This window comes from Calidris pugnax, unplaced genomic scaffold, assembly GCF_001431845.1.
Source record: "Calidris pugnax isolate Ruff unplaced genomic scaffold, ASM143184v1 scaffold162, whole genome shotgun sequence".
Taxonomy (NCBI): domain Eukaryota; kingdom Metazoa; phylum Chordata; class Aves; order Charadriiformes; family Scolopacidae; genus Calidris; species Calidris pugnax.
Window position 1 is genome coordinate 1,559,001 of NW_015090900.1, and position 15,297 is coordinate 1,574,297.

The 15,297-nt window shown below is 53.5% G+C and overlaps 1 protein-coding gene across 2 annotated transcripts; it reads left to right on the plus strand.

Annotated features, from left to right (window-relative positions):
- The first annotated feature begins 2,798 nt into the window (after nt 1–2,798).
- TMEM222 (transmembrane protein 222) lies at nt 2,799–10,549 on the plus strand. Of its 2 annotated transcripts, none has more exons than XM_014948697.1 (6): nt 2,799–2,869; nt 5,906–5,990; nt 6,740–6,771; nt 7,687–7,783; nt 7,927–8,057; nt 9,038–10,549. In XM_014948697.1, exons 1-6 carry the CDS (start codon nt 2,814–2,816, stop codon nt 9,123–9,125), a joined length of 489 nt encoding a protein of 162 aa, XP_014804183.1. In that variant the 5' UTR covers nt 2,799–2,813; the 3' UTR covers nt 9,126–10,549. The 2 variants fall into 2 exon arrangements, with proteins under 2 accessions (XP_014804183.1, XP_014804182.1); XM_014948696.1 differs by lacking the exon at nt 2,799–2,869 and adding an exon at nt 3,353–3,484.
- The last annotated feature ends 4,748 nt before the right edge of the window (nt 10,550–15,297 follow it).

Genomic DNA, 15,297 nt, shown 5'->3' on the forward strand with positions numbered 1-15,297 from the left:
CCATCAGCGTGTATGTGTCTGGGTGACATTTTAAATCGACTCCCCGCCCGCGGTGTCGCCTGCTGCCGCCTCGGTTGTCAATGTCAGAAGGGGGAGAGGAGGAGGAGGAGGAGGGGGGGGGATCTCTCTTCCTTGAGTGGTTTGGTTCTGGCAGTCCCTGTAATGTTTGAGCTGTCACAACAGGGAAGGTTCCTAAGGAAGCCGCTTCCTGAAGGAGAGCTGGCTGGGTGCCTGCTTCTTTCAGGCTCAGGGATGAGCCGGGGTAGAAAGGGGAGGTAACCAAATCCCTCCTGGGCTCGGCTCCAGCTTTAGCCATGGTGGCCTGCCCTTGGACAAACCCAAATGGGAGCGTGCTCTGAGCTGCTTCATCCCTGGAGGGGACAGACTTTCCTCTGGGGAGAGCTCGGTGCCTCCAGGGTGTGAGGGATGCAGCAATACCTGCAGGGAGAGGGTAAAGATCCTTGTCCCGAGGACAATTTGGGCCGAGGGGAGGTAGAGCTGCTTCCTGGCTGCTGGTGGGAGAGAGGAGCCCTCGGTGGTGAGGCACTGGCAGAACTGGGAGTGAAACCTTTTGTTTCTCCTCAAATGAGAGCTCGCAAAAAAACACAATGATGGCAGTATTCCTGCTCTGTCCATCGATCCAGCATTGTAGGCAGGCAAGATAGCTGCAATAAAAAGCCCGTCCTTTAATTTTATGCATGGAGAACTTCTTACCTGCTTTCCACCCCCTCTTCCCTATTTCCACACCCCCCCCCCCTGCAGTTTCTTTTCCAACTGCAGCTATTTTTCCCTGCTGACTTCAGGTGTTTTGTATTCTGCTTAGATCAATAGCAGCAGAACAGCAGCAGCTTTCCAGTTGTCACTAGGAAGACCCTGCTGTCAGCTACAGCTCACCCGTTTTCTGCCAGTGCGGTACTGGGGATGAAGAGCCCTTCTGCTCGCCTGACAAACACAAAAGAAAGCTGTGCAGTACAGGAGTGCTGTATTGATTTTATTTCTTTTTTTTTTTTTTCTTTTTTTAAAATTCCAGCCTGGGGAAAACGGTGTTCTTCCCATGCTCCAGAAGCTGGCTTTGCCTGCCCGCACTGGGTTTTAAGAGGGAATAAACTGGGCTGTGGAAAATGCCCACACGGGAGGGGAGACGCGTCCTGCCGAGGCTGTCGGCGGCGTCCTGGCTGTGTGGCTTTGCCAAGGGAGCTGGTCCCTGGTGATAATGCTGCTTAGCAGCCTCCCAGACACGAGCAGGAAGAGCAAATCCATTGCCTAATCCAACAAAACGCGCCAGGACCACATTAGCTGATGTGAACATTGGCCCCTATTCATGGATTTTATTTTTTTTTTTTTCCTTTTTAACAATCTCTGATATTTATGGTAGCCTGGAGCAAATCAATGCAAGTATTTTTTTCTTCATCGAACAAAAAGTGTTCACTGCAACACTTCAATACAACCTTTGTGTGCATCTTCCTTCCGAAGTGCCAAAATAGGAAGCGGCTGTTAGAAACCGAAGGGCCGGGCATGGCTTTGCTCTCAAGGCTCTCCGAATTTCCTCGGCTTTCTCTTTTTTGGAACTGGGCTATTTTGTGAAATCCCTCACCATTGGATCCCCGGGAGTGGGGTCTCGGGCTCTTGATTAACTCTAGGTCATGCTGAGAACGATGGGAGCAGCTTCCATCCAGCTGCCTCGAAAGCAACCCCCCTTCTCGGAGGGGCTGTCCTAAAACAGGCTCTAGGCTAGGAAATAAGCTGGGATGGTAGATGATCTCTTGAGGGCTGGGAAATGTAGTCTGCAGCGCGTTACTAAGCTAGAAAAGTACTGGTATGATGAGTTAGGGCATATCAGGGGGGGCGGGTAGGCCACCTCTAAACTAGACTGTTAGCCAAATGCTTCCTACTGCCGTAGCGGCAACCCCAAACTTGGTGTCCCCTCCGAGGAGCCTCTGCTTTGGGTAGAGGTTCTCCATCTCCCAGGCTTTCAAAGCTGGAAGCTTCCCTCCTCTAAAATTCAGCAAGCATGTTAAGTGCCGTTCTGTCCCCTGAGCGGGGAGAGCGTTGATAAATGTGGAAGGCTGGTTTTTTAGCTTAATTATTGAGCAAAGCCGGGTAATGGAAAGCAGATCGCATAAAGGAGAGATAAGAGTCTTTGATGAAGGAGAGAAATTTGAGTAAAAAGGAGGGCTGTTAACATGGGAGCTGGAAGTGATGTGATGTTGGGAATGTGGCTCCGGCAATTAAAGAGGGTTTGCTAATAACAAAAGCCAGCACCTGCTTGTCCTGTGTTGCCTGCGCTCGGCGTGCTGGAGCTACGAGGGAGGAGGAGGAACCCAACCACGTGCTGGAACATTGCCTGCGCTCGGCGTGCTGGAGGAACCCAACCACGTGCTGGAAGGGGCCAGGACTGTTTAATTAGCAAAAGCCCTTGGCATCGTGCTGTGTGACACCACAAACTGTGCTGGAGAGCTCTGCTAACCACGGGAAATGCAGCTCCAGGTCTCTGAGAGGAGGAAACGAGCGGCTTCCAAGGAAAAGAGAGGGGCACCTGGATGGTTGGCTGGGCAGAACATCCCCGTCCTGGGGACAAGCCACGTCCTCCCTCTTCTTCCCTCTAGCTCAGCCACTCTGTATTTTGCCGAGCGCGTTGCGGTGGGTGGAAATCTGGAATAAACATCTTTCTTCTTCAGCTTTCTCGTGTAGTTTGAATTAAACTTCCTAATAAAGCAATTGTTATTTTTCTAAGCCGATTCTCTATTTGTAAAGGGGAGGGTTTTTTCTACCTGGCAGCTCCTGGGGATGACTCTTCCAGGGATGAAGACGGGATGGGGATGACGTGGAGAAATTTGCTGCCGAGGTTGGCGTGGCTGAGCCGCACACGGTAAGTGCGAGGAGGGGGGGGTGTGAGGAGAAGATATCTGCCTGGAGGGGCTTTGCCAGAGCAGTTTCACAGTTTTCCTGCCCGGGAACCAACCATCCCGGCCCCCGGGGCCCTTCCTGCCCGGGAACCATCCACCCTGGCCCCCGGGGCCATTCCTGTCCGGGAACCCTGCCTGCCCGGGAACCATCCACCCCGGGGCCCTGCCTGCCCGGGAACCATCCACCCCGGGGCCCTTCCTGCCCGGGAACCGTCCAGCCCAGCCCCCGGGGCCCTTCCAGCCTGGCCTCCAGGGTCCTTCCACCCCGTCCCCCGCGGGGGGGCCCGGCGGAGGTGGCGCAGGCCCCGGGGCCAGGCCGCAGGGAACCCACCAGCTCTCACTTCCTGGTTACCGGCCGTGCCCGGAAGCGAAGCGCGGTTTCCAGGAAGTGACGTCAGCGCGGCGGGCAAGGTGCGTCTGGCGCCCGGGAGGAAGGAGGAGGGAAGGGGGGGGCGGGCCCCGGTGATGGCGGAAGCGGAGGCCAAGATGAAGCAGTTCAATGGCGGCGGGGCCGGGCTGGACGCCGAGCGCGGCCGCTTCCCGTACTGCGTGGTGTGGACCCCCATCCCCGTCCTGACGTGAGTGCGGGCCCCGCGTTCCTCCCCCCCCAGGCTCCGGCTCAGCGAGACCCGGGCCTAGGCCTAGGCCTCGCTACTGGGGGTAGGCCCTGGGCCGGGGCACCCCCTTCCTTTCCTGGGGTGCTGTGGGGCTGGTGAGGAGCCCGGTCCGCTGTGGGGCTGGCGGACCGGGGTAACCGGCTGCCTGGGCTGCTCCGGGGAAGGTGGGGTCGCCTCGGGGTGACCGGGTGCCAGGCCGCTTCGGGGGCCATGGAGGACTCTGTCCTTGGGGTAGGGCTCTCCTCTCCCCGCAGCGAGGGCGTGTGGGGGGGGAAAAGCTTTGGGGTGAGCGGGCTTGTCTGTGCAGGAGCGGGAGTGGAGAAGTCTTTCATGTTCTCGCAGCCAAGGTTTGGCTACGGGGCTCGTGGGCCACCTTATGCCTTGAGGAGAGGCCCCCGCGCTTCGCTGCTAATGAGTTAAAACTCGATTTGCCTTCCCGGTCTCGTCAGCCAAGCGGCAGCCAGCGGGCTCCAGGGAGAACTTCTGAGATTTTTCTCTGGTCGTGGGAAAATGAAAAGCTGTAAAATGCGGCTTTAGGGGGTAGTCTGGGAACACAAAGGCTTATTTTCATGCCTCCCTCTTCCCCTCCGGTTCAAATCAGGTGATAATGTTTACCGAGCTAGAGCTGAAAGTCAGGTAGAAGACGTGGGCTGGTCCGGGATCGGGAATGGCAGCACAACTCTCCTCAGCCAGGAGAAGCTGCAACTTCCCTGTTGCTGTCTCCCGTGCAGCTACAAACCACCTTTGGGTTTCGCCTCTTTTCTTTCTTTTTTTTGCTTAGAATTTCCACCTTAGTCTTTATTTCTGGAGGATTTTCCAAAGCTTTTAACCTTCTTATGTCCTGCTGGGACTGCTGAAGAGAGCTGTGCTGCTGCCAAAGTCACTGGGCATCTGTGTTTGTGGGTTCATTCCCTGATGAACAGTGGCGTCTTCCCGAGGATCTGGTTTTGCAGCAGAAATTTAAGTGGTGTTATTTGGCAAAATCTCCTCTTATGTTGCATAATAGCTCCCTTTTCTCCCTCTGACGTTTCCTGTCATCCTTGGGCTGGGAGGCTTGAAAGCTAGGCAGTGCTGAGAGGAGAATTAAAGAAAGGAAGCAAGTGCCTAGAGCTTTGAAGGTGGCAACGCTGTGACAGCGTTATATTCGGCTCTGCCTTCTGGCTGATAAAGCCTTGCACAGATAGTGAAGGTGTCTGGCTGCTTTGCATCCCACCAGATAGGGACGTGCAGAGGGTAAGTGATGCAGGAGCAGAACATCAAACTTTTGTAGAGCCCTTTCTCTCCATCGTAGGGTTGTGCTGTTTATAACCTCGACTGCACTTATCATTGTGTACAGCTTTGTCTTTCCTCCTAACATCCCACCGCCTCGATCCCTTTATGTTTTTGATGGTTTTGGGATCTCTAACTGAGCCACGGCTTGTGAATCTGTTTCTGTTGGGCGTTGCTGTAATCTGTTCTGAAATATTAGTTGCTGCTCTCAATCCCTTGGGGAGAGAGGGGCGAGAAAGGAGGGAGGTCAGCAAACCTGAGAATGCCGGAGGATGTAGGAAAGAGCTGTAACTTGGCCTGAAGTATTTACTTCTAAGTGATGGTGATGGAAAAGGAGGTTGGGAGATAAGTCTCCTGCTCCCTGGGGCTGTAAATATCCAGTGGGGAGGAGAGGGTTTTTGAAGCAATGGGATCATTTATTGGAGGGAATGCTTTTCCTGGAACCCCTTTTTCTGTCTGGGGTGCTTAGAATGATTGGGGTTGGAAGGGACCTTAAAGATCACAGAGTTCCAATCTGGTTTGCTTAAATTCAGATTGCCCTGGAAAGCTGTGGTGTGGATGGGAATGACCTTAAAGATCACGGAGTTCCAATCTGGTTTGTTTAAATTCAGTTTGCCCTGGAAAGCTGTGGTGTGGATGGGAAGATGGGCAGGATGACCTTATTTTCAGTCCTTGAGGTGGAAAGCCTGATTTCATCTCAAGGCAGTTTCTCCTGGATTTAACCTTTTTACTGGGCTACACAAATGGGTCTGTCCTGGGAGTCCAGGGCTCGCTGGACGCTGACCAGAGACCCTTGGGAGACTTGTGCTCTCTGTAACCACAGCTAAAATCCCAGATCCCAGCTGCTCCACAGACGAGCTGGGGCAGCTTTGGGCATTCCCTGCGTGGTTTTCTTCTCCTTGTACCCGGTCTGTGTCCCTACCTCTCTTTGCCTGGCTTTGGCTCACCTGCTTTTGACTCCGGGCTGTGTGTGACACGTTAACGGGGCCTGTCTGTCCCGTGCTGGGCAGTGGGTTGGGTGGCCCCTCCAGCAGTGTCCTGGCAGCACGTTGGATGGGTTGGGAGCCAGGGGGCAAATATCTCAGCCTGATGGTTCACTTGTTGCCTCTGTAGATGGCTCTTCCCCATCATTGGCCACATGGGGATCTGCACCTCGACTGGAGTCATCCGGGACTTCGCCGGGCCCTACTTTGTCTCAGTAAGTAGACGATGGATCCAGAACCCAGATCCAGAATCTGTGCTTCATCTGCTTCTCACCTTCATCGGTGACTTTGGAGCCAACTGTCTTTTGCAGCTCAAAGTTCTGCAAAATAACGGCTTAGATGTTTCTGAAGATCGTGGATCTTCACTGTCACTCTGTGGGCTGTTGTCCAGTGGAGGTCATTTGGGGGATGTGATAAATAGTGGCTAGTTTGGTGAGCAGAAGGGGGAAAAAAAATATGGTCTAGGCTCTTAATTGGGAATTTTGGACCTAAGTTCTCTTAATTCTGAGTAACAGAAGCTGCCTCCAACTTCCCCAGCGTGCCTGGTGCTACCGTGCTGCGTAGCATCAGGTACGAGCCAGTCTTCTGAACTGCTTTATAATCTGGTGGATTTTTTGAAGTCAGGGAATTTAAATTTGGGCTAATTACTACTCTTCATAGATTGGGACATTTACAACTTTGAATTAACAAGGTATAAACTGTGTGTGTGTAGGGAAAACCCACCCCAAAACAGGGAACGAGGTCCATATCCCATATATCTAGATGATGTCACCATGTATAGAGCGTATTTATACTCGTGCCCGGAACAGGAGTAGGAAAATGATTGAAATCTAAATCCAGACACACAAATAAGATGTGAGGGTTTTATCACTAAGTGATGGCGGGTGGTGAGGCCTTCCAGCAAGAGGCATGGCATGAATATTGCACGGGGTTATCCTTTTGAGACATTTCTCCTTTTTTGTAGGAAGACAACATGGCATTTGGGAAGCCGGTGAAGTAAGTGCTCTTGTTAGTTTTTATTAAACTAACCAACTGACCTGCAGATGTCCTTTAATTCACGGAGACAGACGTGCTGTAATATTGCTTTTTCTTGTTGATCAGAAGCCCTAATTCAAGTGGATGGCTACCGTGTCTCTGCTTTTCAAGAAACCACATTAAATTAAATCTTTTTAGAAGCGTGACAGCAATGTAATGGTATTAATAACTAGAGCTGTGTCGAGCCTTTATTAAAAAAAAAAAAAAAGGAAGAAAACAAAAGGCTAAAACATTTTAAGATGATGTTAACAACAAGTGCTCCAAGTAAATACTGCCTGTGCTGTGCTAATGAAGTGTCATCACTCACATCCTGTTAATGATTTTCTGGGGGGAGGAGGAGAGGTGCCTGGGCTTTGTGTGTCTGTCAGATGAGCTTTATGTTTTGAATGGCCTGAAGGTTTCACATCACAGGACGTGAAAGGGGTTCAGAGTTTTGTCTGGGGCCCTGAGCTCTTGCAGTTTCTCTCTGGGGTGCTGTGGGGCTGAGGGTGCTGAGCAGGAGTTTCTGCTGCCCTCTGCACCACGTGCTTCTCGTGAAGAGCTCGGCTCCGTGGTTCTGCTTTGTGTGTCTGTCAGATGAGCTTTATGTTTTGAATGGCCTGAAGGTTTCACATCACAGGACGTGAAAGGGGTTCAGAGTTTTGTCTGGGGCCCTGAGCTCTTGCAGTTTCTCTCTGGGGTGCTGTGGGGCTGAGGGTGCTGAGCAGGAGTTTCTGCTGCCCTCTGCACCACGTGCTTCTCGTGAAGAGCTCGGCTCCGTGGTTCACCAGAGGTTGTGGATTTCTCCGAGTCCTTGAAGCAGCCTCCAGCTGGGAAGAGCAAGAAGTTGATGAAGGGGCAGCAGTAATGCCAAAGGATCTGTTTTCATCCTTCTAGGTACTGGAAACTGGATCCCAGCAAAGTCTACTCCACCAGTCCCAACGCCTGGGACACGGCCGTACACGATGCCTCGGAGGAGTACAAGCACCGCATGGTACGGCTCTGCCGCTCATGTCCCCTCTGCGTGTGGGGGAATGTCCCCCCCTGGGGTGGTGGGGTCCTTTCTGGGTCTTTACCAGCACTGAGGAGCCTCAAGGACAAGATTTCTAACCCCCGTGCCCCTTTTTTCTCTTCCAGCACAACCTTTGCTGTGATAACTGCCATTCTCACGTGGCTCTGGCCTTAAACTTGATGAGATACGATAACAGCACCTCCTGGAACATGGTGAAACTCTGCTTCTTCTCACTCCTGTATGGGAAATATGTAAGGTGAGCTGAAGGGCAGTTTAGATTCAGCAAACAAAGGGGCTCTCTTCTGTTCTTTCTCTCCCTTCAAAGCTCCAGACTGTCCCGTGGAGAAGGGAGAAACATCTCTCCCCAAAAACATGCAGGTGTGTGTTGCTGGTAGGTGGTACTGTCACTGCATGATGCCTCTTAGGAAAGGAACCAAGGGTGCTTTCCGGGTTGACTGGGTGCTGCTCCCAAAATACTGTATCTGGCAGTTAATTTAGGGTGCCTGGAATTTGGGAAATGCTAACTAAAGCAAATCTCACTCTGTGTTGTCTTTTGGCTGGGTTAGGTCAGAACATAAGGTCACGGAATGGCTTGTCTCCAAGGATTACTGATTTCTCTTCCCTCCCTTGAATCTTGTTTACATAAAACCTAGTCAGATTTCCAACTGGTGTGGAGCTTCCAATTGGAGTGGAGAGGGAAAACCTGGGTTTTCCTTACTAGAAAGGGCACTTAATCTCCATTTCAGCTTCTTGTGCCTGATGAGGAGATTCTGCAATGACTGCCTTGCACAAAGCTCTTGGGTTGCTTCACTTCTGTTGGGTCTTCCCTGTTCTGGAAGAGCTTCTCTACCAGCTTTTAGGCAAGTGTCGTCCCTTCTGTCTCAGTTAAACACACCAGTGCTCTGAATAACGAGGCCTGCAGTAACAGGGGTTCATTTTTTGTGGTCTCCTGCATGTGCAGATGTAAATGTGCTAGTCTTTGACCTTAATTTAAGCTGGAAGGAGTGTCCAGCCCTATTGTTGATGATATACTTATTGGTGGAGCTGATTTAGTCTCAATTTTTAACTCAATCTCCAGGATGGGATGTGTGGCAGTGCCAGCAATGGGTAAGAAAGTCGGAAGGGCGTCTGTCTCCCTTTGATTTCTCCAGCTATTCTCACATCCTTCTCTCCCTCTTGTCTTTCTCTGCTGATTTCTCAGATTTAAACCCTCCCCCTTTTTTTTCTGTCTTGCAGCATAGGGGGATTTGTGAAGACCTGGCTTCCCTTTGTCCTCTTCTTGGGGGTGATCGTGACCATTGTCCTGACGCTTCATCTGCGGTGATGGCAGCTGTGAACTCCCCGTTCCGTGGGCACACGGAGGAAGAAACTGTGACTGATCCAGCGAGACGGAGGCATGGGACTCTGGGAGGCATTTTTCTGGGAAAGGTGGCAACTCCACTTCATTGTTTCATCTTTGTTTCCTGGAACTGGCTTCTTTTCCTTCTGTTTTTGTTCTGTCGATGGTGTCTCCCAGTGGCAGGGCTCCTGAAGCCTCCTGCTCTCTCTCCCTGAACGTGCTCCCTCTCTGCAATTTGGTGGGTAGAAACGCAATCAGGAGAGGAGAGATGTGGGCACCTTTGCTTTCATTGGGAAGCAAAACCACGAGGCAAACCCTGCCTCCTGGTTCAGGAGCACGAGCAGGTTCATAAGGTTCTCTCTGATCATCTGGTTTCTTCCTCCTGGCAGACTTCATCAGATGCTTCCTCAGATTTCCTGAGTCTCCACGAAGGAGTTGTTGGTTTCCCCGTTGCACGACTCTCCTGTAGCACAGGTTTCAAAAGTGGAGGTGCTGGGGACCTGGGGTGCCACAGCACTCGCTGATGGTGTGTCCCCTCCCCAAACCCTGGGGGAGTGCCAGGAAGGTGGATGCTCCTCTGAGGAGACACGCAGAGGAACGCTCTGTGGCAGGGCAAACTCATCTGGTCCTGCTGGTGAGCCCAGAAAGGCAGGAAAGTCGATGGACTGGCTTGGGTAGGGCTCATGGCAGTCTGCACACTTTTCGATAGCCTGTTCCAGAGTTGGGAGTCTACTGCTAAGTCCCTTTTAGCTCGTGCCAGGATTAAAAAAAAAAAAATCCAGCTTCCCTGCTTCTGCCTGTGCTCTGTGAATATGTAATATTGTTGTCACACGTCTCACCAGCTGCTTTCTTCCCTTTGATCCCTGGTACTTTGTGTGTCGCAGCAAACCTGAGCCTGCAGCGGTGGCAGCAGCAGCAGGTCCGTGTTTTTGGGGCCAGAAGCTTTAGCAGAGCAGCACCTGAGACCTGAGCTTAGTTTGGACCATCAGAGATTAAAAAAAAATATGTGAAGGGTCTGGAAAGTTGTGTTTGAGGTGTTCAGTTTAGCAGCAGCAAACTGGGACACTGGTTTTTTGTGACTGGTTCCAGGATGGTGAACAAGGAGGTGTGTTTGCTTCCTCGGCGTGCTTTGAAGAGCACACCTGGGGTAAAAAGTGCTTTGTAGGACTGGCTTTGATGTGAGAAATGCTGGTTTGGCAGCGTTGCAGGGGGGGCTGATGGCCCTTTTGAGCCCTGGATCGGGCAGGAGGAGGTAGTTGGGGGGGTAGGTTGTTCTTGAGCACTAGGCAGGAAGTGAATTTGGACGTGACCCAGAGCCTCTTCCAGGGTGAGGGGTCCCGGTCTGTGCTTGCTGAGGCTCTGGCCTGCAGATGGTGTTTTCTGGGAGGCTCTGAGCCAGGTGGCTTTTTTAAAAAAAGAAAAAACCACAACGTGTGGCTGAAGGGTTATGTGCAGTTGAGCAGATCCCCTCTGACTGCAGAGGAAGGAGAATTGCTTTTCCACTCATGCCTTGAAAGGCCAGCTCTTTAGTACCATATGGATTTCAACCTCCAGGAGTGCTCATGGCCAGCAAGAAAGCTCTTCTCTGCTGCCTGCTGTTCCTGTGGCTCCCTCTCACTGGGAAGCCCATTCTGCCTCCCCGCTGGCCCTCAGACCTGTCCCCGTGTGCCTTCCCACCCACCTCCATCCCTCCAGCTCCTCTAGCCCTACGGGAGGCCTGGGAGGTCTGGTTTAGTGATGATGCTCCTTGTTTGTTGTGTGGGTGTCTATTTTTGTCAGTATACGGGGGGCCTGGGAGGTATGGTTTAGTGATGATGCTCCTTGTTTGTTGTGTGGGTGTCTATTTTTGTCAGTTAGGTTGACGGTTGGACAAGATGATCTTTAAGGTCCCTTCCAACCTAGAAGATTCTGTGATTCTGTGACTCCTTCTGGGCCTCTTGATATCTCTTCATTTCTGCATTTCCTCTTTTTCCTCAGTTATGTAGCCCCTTCAACCTCTCCCTTCTCCCTCCCATCCAGTTGTGTCTCTGTCACCCAGTGCTGGCCTTTCTGGGGGTGTGCAGACCTCGGCACCCTTCCCCATCTACCTGGAACCCAAATAATCGTGGGTGTCTGCTCTGTACAGTCGTTTCAAGCCTGCGTGGAGGGTGCTGGGCCCGGGGCTGACTAGAAAGCAAGCCAAGATCTTGATCAAAGAGAACCTTACGATGAAAGGATGGTGTCTTCCCGAGCTCCCCTGTGTTGCTGTGGTCTCCACTGGCTCCTGTGCCCTCGCACCAGCCAGTCGAGCAGGAGAGATTAGTCCTTTGCCTCTTGTTTTTAATTGAAGGGTGATTTCTCAGAGGGACTGGCCGAGGGCGCGCTCGGATTCCCTGGCCCCAGGGCTGAAGCCAACCCGTCTTAACGCAGTAGCAATAATCTAGAGACTCTTAGGGCTGTCTCACACCTCGATGCAGTGTTTTAGTGATAAGCTATACCAGCCTTGCCAAAGCTGAGACTTGGAGTTGGCGGGGGAGGCCGGGAGCGGGGCTGCCTGCCACAATTCCCCCTCCTGGGACTCCTGCAAACATGTCGAGTGCCATTCCCCACTGTGAAAACCCTTCTTGTTTGCTCCTAAAATTTTCTACTGGGTCTGTGTTTCAAATAGAGACTTGTCTTGAGCAGCAAACGGGCCTCCTGGTCGGTTGGTGTGTTGGTTGCTGGGGAAGGAACGGCAAATCCCAAATCCTGCTTGAAGGGCACGGAGGATGGCTCTGGGCATCCGAAGGGAAGATGGATAATGGGAGAGCTGGGCTCGGAGCCTGGATACTGCAGAGCCAGCCCCACGTGTCTCCGTGCTGGCACAGTGAAGGATGGTGCCCGTGGAGGTGGGATGCTGGGAGAAGTGGGTGGACTGGTGGGATTTATGGAGTGCGGAGAAACCCCGGCGGCGCTCGGCGTGGGCTGCGGTTGGGTGGGGAGGGGGCTGCTTCCTCTCGGCGTGGGGAGGTGGGTAAGGAATGGCCTCTCCTTGCAGCTTCCTTCCATCTTGCTGCCCCCTCCGAGCAGCCACATTAAAGGTTCACCCCGTTCCTTCACCTTCCAGATGCCAGTTTTACGCTCGGCTCCTTTTTCCCCGTCGCACGTGCTTGTGCTGCAGCGTGCCCTGGCTGTGCCCTGGCTGTGCCCTGGCTGTGCCCTGGCTTTGCCGTGGCTCTCGGACGAGGGTGAGCCCTCCATCCCCTCCTCCTTTGTTCTCTGGGAGCTCTGTGGGGCGCTGGATTCCTTTGTAAATATTTCAACTGGGCTTCTGTGGTTTCATAATCCTGACGGTAGGGGAAATAAACTTCATTTCGGTGGATGTCTCCAAGTGCCACATCTCTTCTTGTCGAGACTCTTTCCTCCTCCTCGCCAGGAGCGGGGTTTGTGTTCCCCCCCTCCCTGCCCCACTGAGCTCCGGCCCCTCTCCTGCCCCAAGGCAGCCCCCAGGAGCCAGACCCCAAAGCTCCCAAGCCTTTTACTTTATGAACTTGCCCATCACCCTGTTTTCAGACCTGCTGTTGGGAAGGAAGGGGGTTTGGGGGGTGGGTACAGGAAGAAAAGAACCCAATTGCTGCAGCATGGGAAGGCTTTGCAGGTTTGCAGGCTTTAATGCTGGGTCTTGAAGCTGGGGAACCTTCCTGAGTGTCTTTGTTGTGTTTGGGAGGAGAAGGGGCTCTTTGCTGCTCCCCCTGCCTCTGCCTGGCCCTGGGCAGGGGTGGGGGGCAAGTGTCCTGGGGAGGAGGATGCTTTTTTAGGAGAGGGGGCCAAGTGTCCTGGGGAGGAGGATGCTTTTTTAGGAGATAAACCCCCTCTTGGAGGCTGATCCCGTCGAGCTGCTCCTTTTCCATACTCCTCAACCTCTGGCATCTTTATTTTCTTGGAGACTGGGGTCCTTTCCCCTGAGATCTTCCATTTCCCCACGAGCTGGTGGGGAAATGGTGAGGGGTCTGGAGAATAAGTCTTATGAGGAGAGGCTGAGGGAGCTGGGGGTGTTCAGCCTGGAGAAGAGGAGGCTGAGGGGAGACCTTATTGCTCTCTCCAACTCCCTGAAAGGAGGGTGTAGAGAGGTGGGGGTCGGTCTCTTTTCTCAAGTCACAGGCGACAGGACGAGAGGAAATGGCCTCAAGTTGCCCCAGGGGAGGTTCAGGCTGGATATTAGGAACAATTTTTTCCCTGAAAGGGTTCTCAGCCATTGGAATGGGCTGCCCAGGGAGGTGGTGGAGGCACCATCCCTGGAGGTGTTCAAAAGAGGGGTTGATGTAGTGCTGGGAGGTCTGGTTTAGTGATGATGCTCCTTGTTTGTTGTGTGGGTGTCTATTTTTGTCAGTTAGGTGACGGTTGGACAAGATGATCTTGAAGGTCCCTTCCAACCTGGAAAATTCTGTGATTCTGTGATTCTGTGAGCTGGTGGGGAGGGAAGGGGGCTGCTGGGAGCGATGGAGGAGCAGGGAGCAGAGTGGGATGCAAAGAGCCGGCCTCATTTTTTTTTTTCCCCTTTCCCAGCAGGATACCACTGCCTGAACTGGGAGCGAGGGAAGCTGGGCCTCTGAGTGCTCTAACGATTGCTAATGCAGCAGCTGATTTTTATTTTTTTTTTATTTTTTTTTTTTTTTCCCCGTTACCATCTGATATCCAGAGGCCAAAGCCGCGCGGTGGGGGGAGCAGATCAGCCTTAAAATGAGGTTGTGTGTACGAGGCTGGGGGATTGAACGCCGCAGCCATCTTACAAAAACACCACCTGGATCCTCTCCTGCTCAGCTCCTCCATCCAAAAACCCCGCTGTGGCTGCGCTCACTCCAGCCCCTGCTTCGGGGCTGCGAAATGGCAGCCAGGGAGGACACACACACACACACACGACAGGCAGCCTCTGGGGGGTTTATCCCCCACATTTCTGTCGCTGGAGCATGAGGTGAGGATTCAAAACCCCCCCAGGAGGGTGCTCTGCCCGGTGTGTGTGGTTCCATCCTGCTTTCACCATCCCACTGGCTCCTTGCTCGCCCTCCCAAGTGTGGCAGGATTTTTTTTCTGACCCCCCCATCCTGTTTTGCTGGGAGAATTCCTTTTCTTGGGAATCTCGCTGGAGGTGTGCTGGAGATTGAGCTGCACGGTTCCAGTCATGGTTTTTTTGGGGGATTACAGGGAAGCAGCCAGGCTGGATGTGCCAAGATTGTCACACTCGGGGTGCTCACAGCTCTGTGGCCACGGCAGGACCCTGCAATCCCTGCTCCTCTTGGTTTTCCCTCTTTCCTCTCATCCCGGGAGGGATCCAGGCTGCTGGAAACCAGGGAGGCTGCAAAAGGGGGTGGCAGGATCCATCCCAACCTGAACCCCATCATTGGAGGGACCTCGTTGCTCCTCTGCCCTCGCCCTGGGTGGCTGGGTGTGACCCCTCCACCCCAGCAGCTGTGCTGGGGGGGGCTTTTTAAATACGGGGGGAGCAGGGCTGGGGGTCCCCGACCTCCCCGTGGGGACAGGGGGAGGTGCCACCGCCGTGGGGCTGGTGTGGGGCCGCCTTTGAAGTGGGGTCACTTTGCTGCAGCTGGTTGGAGGGGGCCCCCCCTTTCTCATCCCCTTAATGGGGGCCGAGGGGGGGGCATCAAAGGGCTCCCCGGGGAGCAATATCATATTGCACTTAAGTGTTTGCAGGGTGGAAGCTTTTGAAGCCTGTGGCTGTGATGCCTCCGAGGCTGCAGCTCCTTCCTCATCCTCATCATCCTCCTCCTTTCCCGGGGAGGGGAAGGGGGTGCAAGACCCAACACTGGGGGTTCTCCATACCCACGTCCTCCCCGATGGACCTGGGGTGTCCCCCCCCCCCAGCCAGAGTGGGAACGCCACGAGGTGCCTGCAGGGTTTAAAAATTAAAAATTAAGAGGAATTAAAAATTAATGCTTGCTTGCAGCCCCCCCGGGCCTGCGGGAGGTGGGGGCCATCCCAGGGGGAGCTGGGGTCTGCCCCCAGGGAGAGCTCCAGCAGCACATCAAAGGCACCAGGAGGGCAGAGGGGTCGGGGGAGTCGAGCCCCCCACCCTGGGAGGGGGACAGGGCCAGATGTCCCCGTTGCTGGGGGTGGGGGTGGACGTGGAGGTGTAAAAGCAATGGCAGAAAGGGAAGGGGGGGGATTTTGGGGCTGGGGGGGG